This window comes from Crotalus tigris, unplaced genomic scaffold (assembly GCF_016545835.1).
Source record: "Crotalus tigris isolate CLP2741 ecotype Arizona unplaced genomic scaffold, ASM1654583v1 scf7180000018151.1857312, whole genome shotgun sequence".
Lineage (NCBI taxonomy): Eukaryota > Metazoa > Chordata > Lepidosauria > Squamata > Viperidae > Crotalus > Crotalus tigris.
In genome coordinates, this window is record NW_024096849.1 from 785,310 (window position 1) to 805,411 (window position 20,102).

The 20,102-nt window shown below is 46.7% G+C and overlaps 1 protein-coding gene across 3 annotated transcripts; it reads right to left on the minus strand.

Annotated features, from left to right (window-relative positions):
• Positions 1-1,781: 1,781 nt before the first annotated feature.
• LOC120310213 (spermine oxidase-like) lies at positions 1,782-19,428 on the minus strand. Of its 3 annotated transcripts, none has more exons than XM_039348369.1 (6): positions 19,171-19,428; positions 12,671-12,897; positions 8,638-8,811; positions 6,455-7,157; positions 4,372-4,460; positions 1,782-2,106 (listed from the first exon to the last, which is right to left on the minus strand). In XM_039348369.1, the coding sequence occupies exons 1-6, from the start codon at positions 19,376-19,378 to the stop codon at positions 1,969-1,971; spliced, it is 1,539 nt and encodes a 512-aa protein (XP_039204303.1). In that variant the 5' UTR covers positions 19,379-19,428; the 3' UTR covers positions 1,782-1,968. The 3 variants fall into 3 exon arrangements, with proteins under 3 accessions (XP_039204303.1, XP_039204302.1, XP_039204301.1); XM_039348368.1 differs by having other exon boundaries at positions 4,300-4,460; positions 6,455-7,154; positions 19,171-19,427; XM_039348367.1 differs by having other exon boundaries at positions 4,300-4,460; positions 19,171-19,427.
• Between the last annotated feature and the right edge of the window lie 674 nt (positions 19,429-20,102).

The following is a 20,102-nucleotide window of genomic DNA, read 5'->3' on the forward strand; positions in this document are numbered from 1 at the left end:
CCTTATGACTTCTGGACTTCACTCCCAGAATTCCTCACGCCAGCATGGAACTAGGCCCCTTTAAATGACTTGGTGAAACTTCAACTCCATAATCCTCAGGCAGCCTGGGGAACTAAGACGCCCCTTATGACTTTCTGGACTTCACTCCCAGAATCCCTCAGACCCCCTTATGACTTCTGGACTTCAACTCCCAGAATTCCTCAGCCAGCATGGGAAACTAAGGCCCCCCTTATGACTTGTGTGGACTTCAACTCCCAGAATTCCTCAGCCAGAATGGGAACTAAGACCCCCTTATGACTTGTGGACTTCAATTCCCAGAATTCCTGAGCCAGCATGGGGAACTAAGACCCCTTTATGACTTGTGGACTTCAACTCCCAGAATTCCTCAGCCAGCCATGCGGCTCAGGAATTCTGGGAGTTGAAGTCCACAAGTCATAAAAGGGCCTTAGTTTTCCCAGCTCTGACCTTTGTCATGATTAAAAAAAGAAAAAAAGAAACAACTAAGGAAGACACATGACAAAACCAACAACATCTTCAAAGGAATAAAATACACAAGGGAAGAAGAAAACAACACCACACCACCCTTCCTGGATATCCTCCTCAGCCGAGGAAATGACGGAAAATTAGAAACACATCTACAGAAAAACAACCCAGACTAAACAAGTGTTCCACTATCAGACTAACAAAACTCTGTAGTTTCTAGCAATTTCTAGTCCCACACCTCAGCCATGACAGCCCGCTGGGTGACTTTGGGCCAATCACCAGGAGACGGTGAGTTCTAGTCCTGTCTTAGGCATGAAAGCTGAATGGGTGACTTTGGCCCAATCATCAGGAGACGGTGAATCCTAATGCTGCTTTAGGCAAGAAAGTTTCGGCCAATCACCCGGAGGTGGTGAGTTCTAGTTCTGCTTTAGGCAAGAACGTTTGGGCCAATCACCCGGAGTGGGTGAGTTCTAGTCCTGTCTTAGGCAGGAAAGCTGGATGGGTAACTTTGGGCCAATCATAGGAGATGGTGAGTTCCAGTCCTGCTTTAGGCAAGAACCTTTGGGCCAATCACCAGGAGGTGGTGAGTTCTAGTCCTGCTTTAGGGAAGAACTTTTGGGCTAATCACCAGGAGACAGTGAGGAGAAGAAGAAAGTGGGATGAGGAAGGAGGAAGAGGAAATAGAAAAAGGAGGAGGAAAATAGAAGGAAGAGATAGAGAAGAAGAAGGTGGGATGGGGAAGGAGGAAGAGGAAACAGAAAAAGGAGGAGGAGGAGGAGGGGGGGGGGAAATGTCGCCATGCTTCTGGCAATGAACGCTGCCCACACACCAGAAAAGGGTAACCATTGCAACATTTATTGAACTATAGAAGGCACTTACAATACTGGGAGAGAGAGGGGGGGAGGGAGGGAGGGAGGAAGGGAAGGAAGGAAGGAAGGAAGGAAGGAAGGAAGGAAGGAAGGAAGGAAGGAAGGAAGGAAGGAAGGAAGGAAGGAAGGAAAGAAAAAGAAAGAAAGAAAGAAAGAAAGAAAGAAAGAAAGAAAGAAAGAAAGAAAGAAAGAAAGAAAGAAAGAATCTCTCCAGAAATAAAGTCAGAAAAAGCTCGGACACGAGGAATTAAACGTTTGCCCAGGCAGAAGGGGGCACGCCCTTTCCTGTTAACGATACAAAGAAGGTGAAAAGAAACTTTACAGTCCACCAACTAGGGATTAAAATAGCGAAGACTATTTTTTTTTAATATAAAAAAGATAAAAATGTTTCTAGGATCAGCATGTTGTTTTTTTTAAAAAAAGAAAGAAAAGAAAAGAAAGAAAGAAAGAAAGAAAGAAAGAAAGAAAGAAAGAAAGAAAGAAAGAAAGAAAGAAAGAAAGAAAGAAAGAAAGAAAGAAAGAAAGAAAGAAAGAAAGAAAAAGTTTTGGTTTAAGATGCCCAACAGTAAAAAGGAATTCAGAGTGGAAAAGGTCTTCTGCCAGTCCCCCGACCGTCTCAATTCTTGCAGGAGAGAAGATCTTGGTACATTTCGGTCAGACGGGTCGCCTCTCTCTGGCCTGACAGCAAAGCACCATGGGTAGTGGAGTAGTACTTCCTGTGCGTCGCCTCGCCCGAAAACATCACCTGCAGAGGCTGGAGACCCAGGTGAGGGAGACCGCCGGAGGAGAAAGAAGAAAGAGGGAAGGAACTTAAGAAACGTTTTTCACAAATTAACAACACTACGGATCGAATTACGACGGTCCATTTAAAGTAGGGGTGTCCAACTCAATTTCACTGAGGGCTGCATCAGCATTGCGGTTGCCCTGGGGGGGTGTGTGTGGCCAAGGTGGGTGTGGCCTATTGGGTGGGTGTGGATGGAGTGGGTGTGGCCTGCTGGGTGGGCGTGGCCAGCTCTACATCGTTCGTATCAAGGGTGCCTGTGGGGGCCTGGGCAGGAGTGGGACAGATCTGAGGGTCTCTGGCAGAAGGGGGGGGGGACCAGGGCAGAGCCCATCAAGCCGGATAGGTGAAGCAGGCGAGGGCCATTTGCTGGCCACTTCCAGGCGATGGTGCATTTCTTCATTCCTCACAAAGGGTGACCCCTCCCCAGCATGCACCTAGGCGGCACGGGTGACGTGGCAGGGGCTGGTTCCTCGCTGTTTCCAGACGGCCTTGTGGAGCTAAGACTGAATGCGTTTCAGCATAGATGGCCACCACAAAATTGTACATTGGCTCCCGGCCGGCCTGGGCTAGGGCCAAGGCAGCGGGGGCCGTTCCCTCACTGTTTCCAGGATGGCTTCATGGGCCGCATGAAACCATGTCGCAGGCCGCATCCAGCCCCCGGGCCTTGTGTTTGACATGTCTGATTTAAAGGCACTGAAAAAAAGGGAAACTTAGGACACTTTTTCACACTCAAGACCGTGGCAGCCTCCCCGTGGCCGCGGGATCCAAATTCAGAGGCTTGGCGACTGACTCGCACTTACGACGGTCGCAATATCCTGGAGTCACATGATCCGCTTTTGCGACCTTTGGACAACGCCACTTAACATTTTACTAACTTCACAACTGCAGGGCTTAACAACGGTGGCAAGGGAGGTCGTAAAATGGGGCAGGACTCACTTAACAAGTGTCTCACTCAGCCGTAGAAATTTTGGGGTCCGTTGTGGTCGTAAGCCAAGGACTACCTGCCTCCTATCACATTACTTCACATCACAAAGCAATTCTATCACACGGCCTTTCAGGAACCAAGAGGACACCAGGAATAACTTCAGAAAATATTTACATATTCTAGATTCCTCCAGAGTCAAAAGAGATGTCGGAAGATCTAGTCTGGTTTACCAGTGAAGGCAACAGGATGGAAAGTTCTAGTGCTGCCTTAGGCATAAAAGCTGGCTGGGTGGACTGGCTGGGCCAATCACCAGGAGACAGTGAGTTCTAGTCCCGCCTTAGGCACGAAAGCCAGCCAGGTGACTTTGGGCCAATCACCAGGAGACGGTGAGTTCTAGTCCCGCCTTAGGCACGAAAGACAGCTGGATGACTTTGGGCCAATCACCAGGAGACGGTGAGTTCTAGTCCCGCCTTAGGCACGAAAGCCAGCCGGGTGACTTTGGGCCAATCACCAGGAGACGGTGAGTTCTAGTCCCGGCTTAGGCATGAAAACCGGCTGGGTGACTTTGGGCCAATCACCAGGAGACTGTGAGTTCTAGTCCCGCCTTAGGCACGAAAGCCAGCCGGGTGACTTTGGGCCAATCACCAGGAGACGGTGAGTTCTAGTCCCGCCTTAGTCACGAAAGACAGCTGGATGACTCTGGGCCAATCACCAGGAGACGGTGAGTTCTAGTCCCGCCTTAGGCATAAAAGCCAGCTGGGTGACTTTGGGCTATTCTTGCAGCCCAAACTACCTCCCAGGGTTGTTGTTGTTGTGGTGAAGAAAATAGGGGGAGGAAGCAGTATTACCGTAGGTACGTTTGCTGTCTTGAATTATGTATAAAGTAATAAACGCAGGATATAAATAAACAGATATATAAAAATTATGATATTCTATATAGCGCCTGATATATTCAGCTATGTTATTGTTTTGTTAATATTTTTATGTTTATACTTGTTATGTTTACCCTTCTCTTGCAGACATTTCATTACCCAACTAGCTAATAGCATCAATGCTAGAAGAGTAAGGTTTGCTGAGAGGAGGAGGAGGAGGAGGAGGAGGAGGAGGAGGAGGAGGAGGAGGAGGAGGGCGACGACGACTGTGGGGTCCTTGGTGCTCTCTGAGCCTGGTACTTTTCCTGCGGACGTTTCATGACCCAACTAGCTAACGTCATCAGTGCTAGCAGGACTAATACCTACCACTGTTTTGGAACTCTCTGTGTAAGGCAAGGGTTTCGCAAGTTTCTCCACATCTGCTCCGCTCGACCCTACCTGCGTGTAGGAGTAAGAGCCGCGGATATAGGGGTTGCTGCCCCAAGAGGATCGAAGGATCCGCCGAGGTTTCGGAATGTCTGGATTCCCTAAAGTGAAAAAAAAAAAGGAGATTGTGGTCACGTGACCCTAATTTAAAGGCTTGGCAAACGACTCGCATTTACGACAGTCGTAGCGTCCCTGAGTCACGTGATCCCGGTTTTGCGCCCTTCCGACCAGCCAAGCCCATGAGTAAGCCAGATTCACTTAACAACCAGGTTACTGACTTAACAACTGCAGCGATTCATTTAACAACCGTGGCAGCAAAGGTTGTAAAGTGGGGCAAAACAAATGCCTCACTTAACAACAGAAATTTGGGGCTCAAGTCCGGCCGTTAAGCCGAGGACTATCTGTATTGATTAAAAAGAGATTATTCTAGCAAGTATGACGTTTTGGTTGCGGAGAGCCGGTTTAACAGACAGGAGTTTAAAAAAAAAATCAAGGGGAATTTGGGTCCACCGTTAAATAAATATTATTAAAAAGTTTGCATCCGGCTCGTTCTGATGACGGTTGCAGAGTTATCTGACCATTTATTTACGGTCAGGCCCAGGTGGAAGAATGAAAACAAAAACAAAAAACCACAAGCTGAAACCAGTCAAAACAATTCTCCTTAAAACTGGTTTTTCTGCTTTGGGAAAAGTTGCTGGCAGCATCTTCAAATTAAAAAGCAAACAGACGGATCAGCAGAAAATACACCTCAGCAACACGACTGAGGTGTAACATATGATTCGCCCATATGTCTATTCTGCAAAGCCACGTATCGTCTGTAATTTTGGTAAATAACTTGAAAGCTTCACGTGGTTTGGACATCCTCAAACCACGTTAAGAAATGACTGGAGGAGGAGATGAGAGTGGGACAGATGACCAAGGAGTACATTTTTGATTTCTTTTGAAATGTGTAGACCAGAGGAAGGCCACCTTAGCTCTTTTAAGACTCGTGGACTTCAACTCCCAGAATTCCTGAGCCAGCCTGGCTCAGCTTAGAAACCACTCCCTTTCCCCTCAGCATGGCTGGCTCAGGAATTCTGGGAGTTGAAGTCCACCAGTCATAAAAGAGCCAAGGTTGCCTACCTCTGGCCTAGGCCTAGGCTGCTTTATGACTGGTGGACTTCAACTCCCAGAATTCCTGAGCCAGCATGGCTCAGCTTGGAAACCTCTCCCTTTCCCCTCAGCATGGCTGGCTCAGGAATTCTGGGAGTTGAAGTCCAGAGACATAAAAGAGCCAAGGTTGCCTACCCCTGGTGTAGACCAAACGTTGGTCAAAAATCTAGTTGTTGACTAGACTACGAAGTTCAAGCAACACAACGGAAGGCGACAGGGATCACCAATCCCTTCCATAGTGATTCCAAGAAAAGGTCCTTGATTTTTCCATCTAGTTACCAAAATTCAAGCTTAATTCGAAGGAAGTGTCCCCTTCAGTGTTCCTTTTCTAATGAAGTTCAACATGAGATGTAGGCCAGGGGTCCTCAGACTTGGCCACTTTAAGACTTGTGGACTTCAACTCCCAGCATGGCTGGCTGGGGAATTCTGGGAGTTGAAGTCCACAAGTCATAAAGTGGCCAGGTTTGAGGACCCCTGATGTAGGCCAATGTAGGTAGAAGGACATCCCATTCCTTGACCAAGGAAGATGTAGGTGGAAGCATCTACATCTGCCTTGGTCCATCAATGAGACGTGGCTCCTCCCACAATGAGGAAGTTCCTCATGGGATTTCTTGGAAGCATCTACATCTGCCTTGGTCCCACCATAAATGGGACATGGCTCCTCCCACAATGATGTTCCTTATGAGTCTCCTTGGAAGCACCTACCTCTGCCTTGCTCCCACCATAAATGGGATGTGGCTCCTCCCACAATGATGAAGTTCCTCATGGGACTCCTTGGAACTACCTAGCTAAGCCTTGGCCCCATGACTAATCACGGCTCCGCACTGTGATTAAGTTCAGGGAGAGCCACAACGGGGACCTGCAGAACCCATCCCTGCATCGCTCTCCACCCCACCACCTGGTCCTTCCCACCTTCTCCACCCCAACGGGAAGAAGCGCAGACCTGTAAACTTGCGAAGCATCTCGGTGCAGATCTCCGCGACGGTTTCGTCGTCGTACTTCTCCATGATGAGGGCCTCCTCGCCACAGATCCAGCCGCTCAGGACGTGGCCGTAACGCTCTGGCGGGTAGAGGACGTCAAAGCTGCAGATCTTCTTGTACCACAGCTCCTCCGGGTAGGTGAGGCTCTCAGCTTCGGCCTCGTCTTCCCAGACGAACTGAAAGCTGTTGCATTCCGGGCTCCAGAAGGGCGCCTCAAATTCCAGGAAGATCTTATCGGTGGTGCTAATGCCCAGCTTCTGGATAGCCAGCACCTTCTCGTCAGGCAACGGCGGGTAGAACATGTCTTCGTGGCGCTTTTTCAGGACCCCCAAAGACACCGTCACGATGACGTGGTCGGCCAAGATGAACTCGCAGTCTTCGCACTCCAGCAGGACGCTGTACCCTGCGTTGTCTTCCAGGCGGTCTTCGTTGTGGTCGGCCACTTGCTCGATCTCCTTGCTGATGGACTGGTTCCAGTGGATACACTTGACCGGCTTGTTCAGATGGATGACCGACTCCGGGATAGACCGGGACAGGATCTCCACGATTTTCATAAAGCCGCAAGGGATGATGTGGTGGGCTCCGGGGATCTCGGTCCACTCCCCAAATTCACTGAGAGAAACTTCATCCATGCTGTGAGAACTACTCTCACAACTTTCCACCTGCTCCAGAAGAATCAGAAGACAAGATTTCCGTTAGGATGTTCTTCTCCGGATGGGAGAACACGGATGGAAGCCGTTCCTTCCCAACCTGACAATCGTCCGGTATATATTAGGCCAATGTTAACCCTACAAGTTCAACTTCCAAATGTTGAGGCCAGTTCCCAGAATTCTCAGCTGTGGGTCTGCTAGCTGGGGAATTCTGGGAGTTGAAGTCCACACATCTGGCAGCTGTGAAGGTTAGAGAACGTTAGAGGACACTCTTATCTTTCACATACGTTACGTCCTGTTGATGTACTTAGTGGTTTACCCTGACCACAGACCCTCCTCAGTCTGATTTCTCGAGTTTCCAGCTGGTTTTCATCTCAACAGATCTAGAAGGGACCAGATTGAAGAAGATCGAAATTTTAAGCCAATCCTATTCATTGTCCACCAGCACCATATTTTTTTTTGGGTGGTGATGGCTTCAGGTCAGTTTGGACTCTTGGTGACTGCCTGGACAAGTCTTGCATTTTGTTGGAAGCATATTTGGAAGTGGTTTTCCCTGGTCTTCTTCTTGTAGGGTTGAGATAGGGTCCAAGGCCACCCAGCTGGCTTCATGGTGGAAACAAGACCAGACCTCACCATCTCCCAACTTCTGATTCCATGCCTTTATTCACTATTCCAGACTACCTCTTAACAACCTAATACAGTTGACCATCTGCCCAGGGGTTGGCATCAGACACAATGCTTCTATGAGATGTTATGGCCCATATTTCTAACCTGAAGTATGAGGAATGTATGGCGGGCCACCAAGTTTTGAGCTCCACATCATATATACTACAGCGTTCACCAATGTGAGAACTTAAGTTTGGATTGCAAACTGCACACCTCTCAAGACAACTGCTGTCAATCATAAAATATGAGGGAATTCTGGGAGCTGTAGTCTCATCGGTTTCAGGGAATGTCTAGTTTAGTGAAAAGAAGGACTAGCAGGTGTCGTGATAGCAGTGTCCCAATATATAAGGGGCTTCCACAAAGAAGAGGGAGTCAAGCTATTCTCCAAAGCACCTGAAGGCAGGACAAGAAGCAACGGATGGAAATTAATCAAGGAGAAGAAGCAACCTAGAAATAAGGAGAACAATTAACCAGTGGAACAGCTTGCCTCCAGAAGTTGTGGGTGCTCTATAACTGGAGATGTTCAAGAAGAGATTGGGCAAAAACCTGTCTGAAACAGTATAGGCAGCGGTCTTCAAACTCGGCCCTTTTGTGACTTGTGGACTTCAACTCCCAGAATTCCTCAGCCAGCGTGCCTGGCTGAGGAATTCTGGGAGTTGAAGTCTACAAGTCATAAAAGAGCCAAGTTTGAAGACCCTTGGTATCGGGTCTCCTGCTTGAGCAGGGGGTTGGACTAGAAGACCTCCAAGGTCCCTTCCAACTCGTGTCATTCTGTTTTCAGCCTGGCGCCTCAACCGCGAAACCCCATTGGCTCCCATCCCCTCCTTACTTTCAGGTATTGTTGGATCATGGCAAGCTTCAGCTTCTTGACCGTCTCCGACTCGTCTGGATCGGCCTTGATGCGTTTGCGCACGACATCTCGCGTGAAGATCCCCACGCTATTTTGGCTGTCGGCATTGACTGGTTTACCATTCTGGAAAAACTCCTGAGTCAGGTTATAGACCTGTTTCGAGACGGAGAGAAGGTGCATAAGAGCAGAGAGCGTCAAGAACCCAAGCAGCTCTCACCACTTTCCACCTGCTCCAGAAGAATCAGAAGACAAGATTTCATTTAGGATGTTCTTCTCCTGATGAGAGAACACGGATGGAAGCCGTTCCTTCCCAACCTGACAATCGTCCGGTATATATTAGGCCCATGTTGACCCTATAAATTCAACTTCCAAATGTTGAGACCAGTTCCCAGAATTCTCAGCTGTGGGTCTGCTAGCTGGGGAATTCCACTTATCTGGAAGCGGTGAAGGTTAGAGAATGTTAGAGAACACTCTTATCTTTCACATACATTACATCCTCTTGATGTATTTAGCGCAGGGATCTTCAAACGTGGCCCTTTTATGACTGGTGGACTTCAACTCCCAGAATTCCTCAGCCAGCGTGCCTGGCTGAGGAATTCTGGGAGTTGAAGTGCACCACTCATAAAAGGGGCAAGTTTGAAGACCACTGATATAGACTTTAAGAGGAGTGGATTTCAACTTCCAGAATGCCTCAGCCAGTGTGCCTGGCTGAGGAATTCTGGGAGTTGAAGTCCACCAGTCATAAAAGAGCCAAGTTTGAAGACCCCCTGATATAGACTTTAAGAGGAGTGGACTTCAACTCCCAGAATGCCTCAGCCAGTGTGCCTGGCTGAGGAATTCTGGGAGTTGAAGTCCACAAGTCATAAAAGGGCCAAGTGTGAAGACCCCTGACCTAAGGTGAAGACAAGAAGTAATGGATGGAAACTCATCTAAGAGAGAACCAACCTTCCTCAGTCTGGTCTCTTGATCTTCCAGCTGGTTTTCACAAATCTAGAAGGGACCAGACTGAAGAAGATAGCAATTTTGCCATCTCAAGCCAATCTTATTCACTCTCCAGAGAAAAGCAACAAAGAAGATCAGGGGTCTGGATGCTAAACCACAGGAGGAACAACTGAAGGAACTCAGTAAGTCTAGTCCTGGGGTCTTCAAACTTGGCCCTTTTATGACTTTTGGACTTCAACTCCCAGAATTCCTCAGCCAGGCATGCGTGCCTGGCTGAGGAATTCTGGGAGTTGAAGTCCACAAGTCATAAAGGGGCCAAGTTTGAAGACCCCTGGTCTAGTCTAACAAAGAGAAAGACTAGGGGTGATATGGTAGCATCTTCCAGTACTTAAGCTCAGAGTCAACCTATTCTCCAGAGCACCTGAGGGCAGGACCCCACCATCCAGTCAGAGCTGAAGAAGCTTCTTGGCTGAGAAGCGAAACATCTTCAATGAAAAACAAAGAAGTCCAGTTGCCCCCTGGGGGGGGGGAAAGCACCTTTGGGATTGTGACTGAAAGTTTGGGGTGCTGAGTTTGCAGCCATCTTATGCTATTTCTCGCCAAGGTTCTTAAAATGAATCCCTGCAGCTGTGAAGTGGGTCACAGAATTGTGACGTGGATCTGTCTTCCCTGTTGATTTTGCTGGTGATCACGTGACCCTGAGGCACGGCAATCCTCATAAACGCCTGCCATTCGCTAAGTTCGATCATGCGACCGTGGGAACGCCGCCACAGTTGTGTGAAAAATGGCCCTAAGTCACTTTTTTTTTTCAGGGCCATTGTGACTTTGAACGGACACTAAAGGAACTAAATGAACCTGACGGTGAGAACAATTAACCAGTGGAACAACCTGCCTCCAGAAGTGGTGAATGCTCCAACACTGGAAGTTTTTAAGAAGAGACTGGACAGCCATTTGTCTGAAATGGTATAGAGTTTCCTGCCTGAGTAGGGGGTTGGACTAGATGACCTCCAAGATCCCTTCCAACTTTTATTATTATTATTATTATTATTATTGATCATCGCACAGTCAGCCAGATGTTCAGACTGGATTTGGCATTTTTGTCTACCTATCGAGCCCTTCCCAAGGACCTGGGATAGGCAGATGTGGATGTTTGATGGTATTACAGGTATCATCGCAGGATGGAAGCAGTGCCTAGTAAGGCCGCCTTTTGCAATTGACTAATAGCGAATTTGTCAATGCCAATGGTGTTCAATGGTGCTCCCGTTGTTTTGGGATTGCACCCAAGGCGCCTATAACTATTGGTACTACCCTTGCTTGCTTTTGCCACAGTCTTTCTATTTCTATTTGTGGGTCTTTGTATTTTGTGATCTTCTCCAGTTCTTTCTTGTCTATTCTGCTGTCTCCAGGCACTGCCACGTCCACTATTATTACTATTACTACTATTACTATTGTTAAGTCGAGGACTACCTGCCCACCTGCCAGCCTCTGTAAAATAATAGTCACTCTTTTGATTATGGCAAAAATCTGATATAATCTTCTGTTCAGCACCAGGTTGCTTAAGCCTTCCTAAGCAGCTTGCCGAAAGAAAGCAGATCCCACTTTTGCAAGACAAGCAAAATAAAATAAATCCGGTGTTTTACTTCCTTTGGGTTTCCGGTGTCTGGAGCAAACCAAAAGCCCTGATTTTCAAACACCGGTCTGAAAGGCCGGGCATAGCGTCCCAAAAGCAGAGAAGGGACTGTAGACCATTGATTAATACCTTGATCCTAATTCCCAGCTTTTTAAATGATGCTAGGAATGCTCTGAGTAAGAGGATATTAATGAATGTAGCTCGCTAATGAACAAGCCAACACAATGCTGACAGTCTCTAAGGAGTCTGGGAATCCCCCATGAAGGTCCTTAGGAGCAAAAAAAAATGTTGCATGTGATTTACTCCCAAACACCAAACATAAGGAGGCCCATGTAATCTTCTATATGGCAACAAAGAGGTCACCAATCTTATTAACTGGGCAACGATTGCTCCTTCCCCACAGCCAGACTTTAAGAAATGGTTCTATCACTCCAGCCACGATAAACAGTCATTGTTACCGGAAGCCACAGATAATCCAGGCCAGATAACTGATCCAGCCTTCTTGCAAAGCTATCTAAAGTGGTTATTTTTCCCATTCATCGGCAATAAATGAAATTGAAATAAAATAAGTAAAACAACTGGATGACGTTACATAAGGAAGTTGGGTTTGTTTGTTTTTTTTTCTCCTTTCCTAAATTTAACCTTAAAGACTGGTCTAGATTTGTCAGAGAAGGAAAACTTGGTTTCTTCAGAAAGGAAGGGAAGGAGACAGAAAGAGAAAGAGAGAATGAGAGGGAGAGAGGGAGGGAGAAAAATAGAGACAGAAGAAAGAAAGAAAGAAAGAAAGAAAGAAAGAAAGAAAGAAAGAAAGAGAGAGAGAGAGAGAGAGAGAGAGAGAGAGGAGGAGGGAGGGAGGGAGGAGAAGAAAGAAAGAAAGAAAGAAAGAAAGAAGAAAGGAGAAAGAGAAAAAGAGAAAGAGAGAAAGATACAAAGAAGAAAGAACGAAAGAAAGAAAGAAAGAAAGGAGAAAGAGAAAGAGAAAGAGAGAAAGATACAAAGAAGAAAGAAAGAAAGAAAGAAAGAAAGAAAGAAAGAAAGAAAGAAAGAAAGAAAGAAAGAGGAAGGAGGTAGGGAGGGAAAGAGAAAGAGAGGGAAGGAGGGAAGGAGGGAGAAAGAAAGATAAAGAGAGAGAAAGATACAAAGAAGAAAGAAAGAAAGAAAGAAAGAAAGAAAGAAAGAAAGAAAGAAAGAAAGAAAGAAAGAAAGAGGAAGGAAGGAAGGAAGGAAGGAAGGAGAGAGAGGGGGAGGAAGGAAGACAAAAAGAAAAAGAGAGAAAGAGAAAGAAAGAAAGAAAGAAAGAAAGAAAGAAAGAAAGAGGAAGGAAGGAAGGAAGGAAGGAAGGAAGGAAGGAAGGAAGGAAGGAAGGAAGGAAGGAAGGAAGGAAGGAGAAATGACCTTCAGAGATCAGCAAGGGCTTTCCCAGAGCCTCGATCTACAAACCTCGTTGTATAAATCACTGAATTCTTCAACCACGTCTTTCGGGATCCTCTGCCCGCTGCTGGTGAGGTGATAGGCCACCCCATTCCTGGAGTAGAGGCTGATGCGACCCACGCTCCGCTCATCGTCGGTTGTCTCTTCGAGTAAGCCATTATCTTCTGCTAGATGATAGACGGGATTTCCATTCGAACCGTGGATCCACGTCGCTCCCAGTTCAAAAGTTGCGTTCGCTGCGACGGGAAGGGAGGGAGGGAGGGAGGGTTAGAGAGGGAAACCAAGGTGGATCCGAGAAAGAGATCTGCCTTATCCAAACCAATGGAGAATCAAAGCAAGATCATCAGATCCAGGAATCTATAACGCCAGGGCCAACATGGAGGCTACTGACCACCCTCAATCAGAGGAATTGTCTGAATGATTATTTATTATCTATCTATCTATCTATCTATCTATCTATCTATCTATCTATCTATCTATCTATCTATCTACCTACCTACCTACCTACCTACCTATGTATCTATCTATCTATCTACCTACCTATCTGTCTACCTATCTATCTATCTATCTATCTATCTACCTATCTATCTATCATCAATCTATCTCTATCTCTATATCCATCTATCTATCTGTATCTATCTGTATCTATCTATATCCATCCATCCATCCATCCATCTATCCCACCTTTATTGTTTTTTTTTATAAATAACTCAAGGCAGCAAACAAATCCAACACAACTTCCTCCTCCTCCTATTTTCCTCACAACAACCCTGTGAGGTGAGTTGGGTTGAGAGAGAGGGGCTGGCCCAAAGTCACCCACCTGTCTTCGATGCCCTAAGGCGGGACTAGAACTCACCATCTCCTGGTTGATTGGCCCACTCAGCTGCCTTCAATGCCTAAGGCGGGACTAGAACTCACCATCTCCTGGTTGATTGGCCGAAAGTCACCCAGCTGACTTCGATGCCTAAGGCGGGACCAGTACTGTTGATTGGCCCAAAGTCACCCAGCTGGCATTGATGCCTAAGGCGGGTCTAGAACTCACCGCCTTCTGGTTGATTGGCCCAAAGTCACTCAACTGGCTTCGATGCCTAAGGCAGGACTAAACTCACCGTCTCCCAGTGACTGGCGTAAAGTTGCCCAGCTAAGGTAAGAGTTGAACTCATGACCTCGTGCTTTCTAGCCTGATTCCTTTAACCCAGTGGTTCTCAACCTGTGGGTCGGGACCCCATTTGGGGTCGAACGACCATTTCACAGGGGTCGCCAAACAACACAGTCTGCCATTTTTTTCCCCCTTTTCCTTAGCTGTGAAACTCCCTTTTATTCTATTGGCTTTTGAAAGCCAATAGAATAGACTCTCTTGAATAGAGTCTAATTCTACTGGCTTTCAAAAGCCAATAGGAATTGTCCAGGCTGTCTCTGCCCTGCTGAGCCCGCCAAAAGCCCCAGTCTGGAAACGGTGCTGCACCAGTTGAGTAGTCCTCGACTTACGACCGGTTGAGTAGTTCTCGACTTACGACCGGTTGGGGGTCGCGGCATTAAAAAGGTTGAGAACCACTTCTTTAACCAGTAGGCCAACTGGCTCCTTATGAAGGACAGGAGAAGAGTCTCTGCACTCACTGAATCAACCCTTAATTTATGCAAGAAGCATAAAGGGGAAGCAGATTAAAGGACCTCGTGGAAAGACGTGTCCTGCCAATAATTTGGGGGACAAGCAAATGTGTCACAATGCTCTCTTCATCAATACAGACAGTCCTTGACTTACAACTGTTTGTTTAGTGACGATTCAAAGTACAGTATAGTACTTCAGTCCAACAGCACCGAAAAAAGGAACTTATGACCATTTTTCACATTTATGACCATTGCAGCCTCCCCCTGGTCACGTGATCATAATCCAGATGCTTGGCAACTGACTCATATTTATGACCGGTTGCAGTGTCCCCCGGGGCTCACTGGAAATGGAAATATATGAAGAACGGCTGCAGGAATTGGGCACGGGGTCCACGAGAGCAGAATTCCAGTATCTCAGGGGCTGCCCCAAAGAAGAGGGGGTCAACTTATTTTCCAAAGCACCAGAGGGCAGAACAAGAAACAATGGGTGGAAACGGATCAAGGAGAGAAGCAACCTGGAATTAAGGAGAAACTTCCCCACAGTGAGGACAATTAACCAGTGGAACAGCTTGCCACCAGAAGTTGTGGGCGCTTCATCACTGGAGGTTTTTAAGACGAGGCTAGACAGTCACTGGTCTGAAATGGTATAGGTTCTCCTGCTGAGTGGGGGGCTGGACTAGAAGACCTCCAAGGTCCCTTCCAGCTCTATTCTCATTGATGAATAGAATAGGATAGAATAGAATAATGATAATAGGATAGGATAGGATAGGATAGGATAGGATAGGATAGGATAGGATAGGATAGGATAGGATAGGATAGGATAGGATAGGATAGGATAGGATAGGAATAGGATAGGATAGGATAGGATAGGACAGGACAGGACAGGACAAGGCAGGATAGGATAGGATTAAATAAGAAGAATAGAATAGAATAGAATAGAATAGAATAGAATAGAATAGAATAGAATAGAATAGAATAGAATAGAATAGAATAGAATAGAATAGAATAGAATAGAAATAGGAATAGGAATAGGACAGGACAGGATAGGATTAAATAAGAAGAATAGAATAGAATAGAATAGAATAGAATAGAATAGAATAGAATAGAATAGAATAGAATAGAATAGAATAGGAATAGGAATAGGACAGGACAGGATAGGATATGATAGGATTAAATAAGAAGAATAGAATAGAATAAGACAATGGAATGGAATAGAATAATAGAGTTGGAAGGGACCTTAGAGGTCATCTAGTCCAAACCCCTGCTCAGGCAGGAAACCCTAAATCATTTCAGACAAATATGGCTGTCCAGTCTCCTCTTGAAAACTTCCAGTGTTGGGTTGATGGAAGCCCGCGCAGGAACAGCCCTGTCTCTGCCAGTGCTGGGTGCAAGCTACAGTAGGTTGACTTGCCCCCTAAATTTTTCGAATCGCACCCTGGCGGGTCAACGGGACCCGTCTTTCTCGTGAGAACGCTGGACGGATCGTGCCATTTCTCAAGCCTCATCCCAGCCGGCCCCGCTGACGTCCCTACCCCAAGAGCCGAAACCAGGAAACATCGCACAGGTGTGTTGACAGACGCGATGGTCCTCTAAGGAGTTGGGACAGTGAAGAACTTCCGTCCTGTCTGGCAGAACGCCCAGACCGGGGTCTATTTTGGGACCCCGGCCTTTTTGGCAGCCGAGGACCCCACTTCCCCTTCCAGATTTGTCGCCAAGGGCCGCACGACGCTCATAGTTCTTGGCTGAAAAGACGGATGTTGGACTCGTTAAGTTTCCTTTCTGGTCTGCTTCCCTCCCAGAAGCTCTTCAGATGCCTCCTGGTTTAATTTACTGCTGGGTGTTGATCAACCCAATGGAAGGGTGTGAGGTCAGAGAAAAGGAAGATTAAGCTACAATTCTCCCAGTTAATAAATACAAGCTCTTTCGGGAGATGTTGAGACAAGGGGAATTCCGATTATCAGATTTAAAACATTTGGAAATCAGTCGAAAACAAGGGTTTTATCGGTTCAGGATTTAAAAATTAGATCCAAAAGGGAAAAGAAAATTAAATACTATGAATACGTTTGACTTACTGATTAACCCAGGCAATATATATCTAATGGTTCTTGATTTATTAAAGGGGATATTGTGTTATTAAGCAGATGACTTAATACAGTGGGAAATAGAGAATTCTTAGGCATGTGGGTTTGTGGCTTTTGGCCCTGATTATTTTTCACTTTTTCTTTTTTTTAATAAAAACTTCTGTACTGGCATTCACGAAAGGAAGCATGTGTCAACTGAGGACAGGATCCCAGGAAGAAACACTTCCAGGATGTAAGACACAATTAATTGCTCTGTTTGTCGGCAAGGATTTGTTTTGTTTTTGCCAAAAATGCTCCAGGGGGGGGTGCTATTTATAGGCGCCCGAAGGTGGAAGACAAGGTATTTATAATGCGGACCAGCAGACCCGGCATGTATCCGAGGCCGACGAAAGGCTGGGAGAAAAAAAAAAACTTCTCACTCAACATTCACTGCGAAAGCGGAAGGACCTTTGGACCCCAGGAAACAGTAGCAGAATTGTGACCCGAAAAATCAGAGGAAAGGTAAACTGAGGCAAGGCTAGCCCAGGGACAGAACGGGGGGGGGGGAACGGCAGCTTTTTTTAACACCGGCTTTTCCCATTTACCAGTTTGAAAGAGGAGACTTCGGCCAGGAATTTTCAAGACCATCAGAAGCTCAGAACAGAAATTCCAAGTAGAGATAGTCCCGGACTTACAATTATTCGTTTAGTGACGGTTTCAAAGTTACAACGGCAGCGAAAAGGAGGGTCCTAGTGACTGTTTTTCACACCCACGACCGTTTGCAGCGTCCTCACGGTCACGTCATCCGAATTCGGGACGCTTGGTGATATTTATATGAGGGTTGTGGTGTCCTTGGGTCACGTGACCCTGGTTTTTGCCACTTTCCGACAGTCAGCATCAAGGGGGAACCCAGATTTGGGTCTTTTCAGAGAATTTGAGTGCGAATTTGAATGTATATGGCCCTAAGGCAGTGGTTCTCAACCTGTGGGTCGGGATCCCATTTGGAGTCGAACGACCATTTCACGGGGGTCGCCAAACAACGCAGTCCGCCATTTTTTCCCCCCTTTTCCTTAGCTGTGCTACTCCCTTTTATTCTATTAGCTTTTGGAAGCCAATAGAATAGACTCTCTTGAATAGAGTCTAATTCTATTGGCTTTCCAAAGCCAATAGGAATTGTCCAGGCTGTCTCTGCCCTGCTGAGCCCGCCAAAAGTCCCATTCTGCAAATGGTGCTGCACCAGTTGAGTAGTCCTCGACTTACGACCCGTTGAATAGTCCTCGACTTACGACCGGTTGGGGTCACGGCATTAAAAGGTTGAGAACCACTGCCCTAAGGCGTCTATTTCACCCTTTGATTCCCACACCCTGAAAAAATTACGATCGACTTTAAGGATACTAGGAGTTCTCTACCATGTACCCATTTCTCCAATTTGCGCACGCGCACATATACACATACACACACACACATACAAAAGAGCCAATGGTGAAGGCACTGGCCTAGAAATCAGGAGACGGCGAGTTCTAGTTCTGCCTTAAGCATGAGCCAATCACCAGGAGACGGCGAGTTCTAGTCCCCCCTTAGGCATGAAAGCCCATTGGGTGACTTTGGGCCAATCGCCAGGCGATTGTGAATTGTAGTCCCACCTTAGGCATGGAAGCCCACTGGGTGACTTTGAGCCAATCACTAGTAGACTGTGAGTTCTAATCCCGCCTTAGACATGAAAGCTGACTGGGTGACTTTGGGCCAATCACCACGAGACGGTGAGTTCTAGTCTTGCCTTGGTCATGAAAGTCAACTGGGTGACTTTGGGCTAATCACCAGGAAGCTGTGAGTTCTAGTTCCGCCTTAGGCATAAAAGCCGGCTGGGTGACTTTGGGCCAGTCATTCTCTCTCAGCCCAGCCCACTTCACAGGGTTGTTGTGAGGAAAGTAAGAAGAGGAAAGAGTATTAAATATGGTCACCAACTTGGGTTACTTTATAAATTAATAAAGGCGGGATACAAATTTAATAAATTAATAAATCTTTAAAACATCAATCCTGCATACTCTGAGACCAGAACCGGTATGCTGGGGGTCCCTCTGCAACTTCAGCATCCCATCTCCATCCTTGAGAATAACAGAGCTGGAAATGACCTTGGGGGTCATCTAGTCCAACCCCCTGCTCAAGCAGGAAACCCCATGCCATTTTATAACTGAATAACAGAATAACAGAGCTGGAAGGGACCTTGGAGGTCATCTAGTCCAACCCCCTGCTCAGGCAGGACACCCCACGCCATTTTATAACTGAATAACAGAATAACAGAGCTGGAAGGGACCTTGGAGGTCATCTAGTCCAACCCCCTGCTCAGGCAGGAAACCCTACGCCATTTTATAACTGAATAAAAGAATAACAGAGCTGGAAAGGACCTTGGAGGTCATCTAGTCCAACCCCCTGCTCAAGCAGGAAACCCCATGCCATTTTATAACTGAATAACAGAATAACAGAGCTGGAAGAGACCTTGGAGGTCATCTAGTCCAACCCCCTGCTCAGGCAGGACACCCCACGCCATTTTATAACTGAATAACAGAATAACAGAGCTGGAAGGGACCTTGGAGGTCATCTAGTCCAACCCCCTGCTCAGGCAGGAAACCCTACGCCATTTTATAACTGAATAAAAGAATAACAGAGCTGGAAAGGACCTTGGAGGTCATCTAGTCCAACCCCCTGCTCAGGCAGGAAACCCTACGCCATTTTATAACTGAATAACAGAATAACAGAGCTAGAAAGGACCTTGGAGGTCATCTAGTCCAACCCCCTGCTCAGGAAGGAAACTCTACGCCATGTCAGTGCCGTCGCCCTTACCGAGTCTCACGCTTTGGACTCTGCCTCCGATTCGATCCGACGCTTCGAGGACCGTCACATCCGTGAAGCCGTTTGCTAGGAGAGTTTTGGCTGCCGAGAGGCCAGCAAGGCCCGCCCCGATCACTACTATTCGCGGCTGTCGTGCTCCTCGTGGCCTACTACTAAGGGGGTCATCCGTACTCTCTTCCGATGTATCACCACTTTGCATGCCGTCCAAACTCTCTTCCTAAAGAACCTGCCAAGAGATCCAAATAAAAAAATTTTTAAAAAATAAACCCAAAAAATATAAATAAACCTCCAACCTGTCAGAATCCAATTATATTTCATCTTTAATTATCAAACATAGAAACTCCCAATTCTGCCTTCTCTGGATTCTGCCATAAGAGGGAGAAAAGGGGGAGAGCAAAGGGGCGTTATGGCCCTCACTTCCTTCAGCACACTTCAAAGGACTGAATGTGTGTTTATTGTGGCCTCTAAGCGTTAACATATCAAAGAAGAGTAATTGCCTTTCATGTAGTTATCTGAAGTCTCCATACAGACGGAAGAAGAAAGGGGATGGAATTGTGATACTTGAAACTATCACTGGAAGGGGGGTTGATTGGGTGGGACTACTGGGGAACCCCTTAAAACCTTGAATGGGAGAGCTTGAACCCCAAGTCCTGTCTAGCATGCCTGCAACCATTTTCTCTTAATAAGGATTCCTGTTGGAAGAGCTATTCCAAGAGTTCTGTCTTCTTAAGATGCAAAGTGGGGTGGGTCCTTACATTAGACAGGACTTGCAAAATTAATCCACCTGGAAGGAAGACCCTTGCCGGGGGATTTTGCAAAAATTTACCATGTCAGACAATTGAGCAAGAGAGGGGGAAAACTCCCTGGAAAGAGAGCCGCTGACCCAGTTGGAACACTTGCACAGATGTTGGGATCCGACCGAC

Coding starts and splice junctions, on each gene's coding strand:
- LOC120310213 (XM_039348367.1), bottom strand. CDS start 19,378: ATGCAAAGTGGTGATACATCGGAAGAGAGTACGGATGACCCCCTTAGT. Junction 12,898..19,170: donor AGTCCAAAGCGTGAGACTCG/GTAAGGGCGACG, acceptor TTCCCGTCGCAG/CGAACGCAACTTTTGAACTG. Junction 8,812..12,670: donor TCAGTGATTTATACAACGAG/GTTTGTAGATCG, acceptor GTCTCGAAACAG/GTCTATAACCTGACTCAGGA.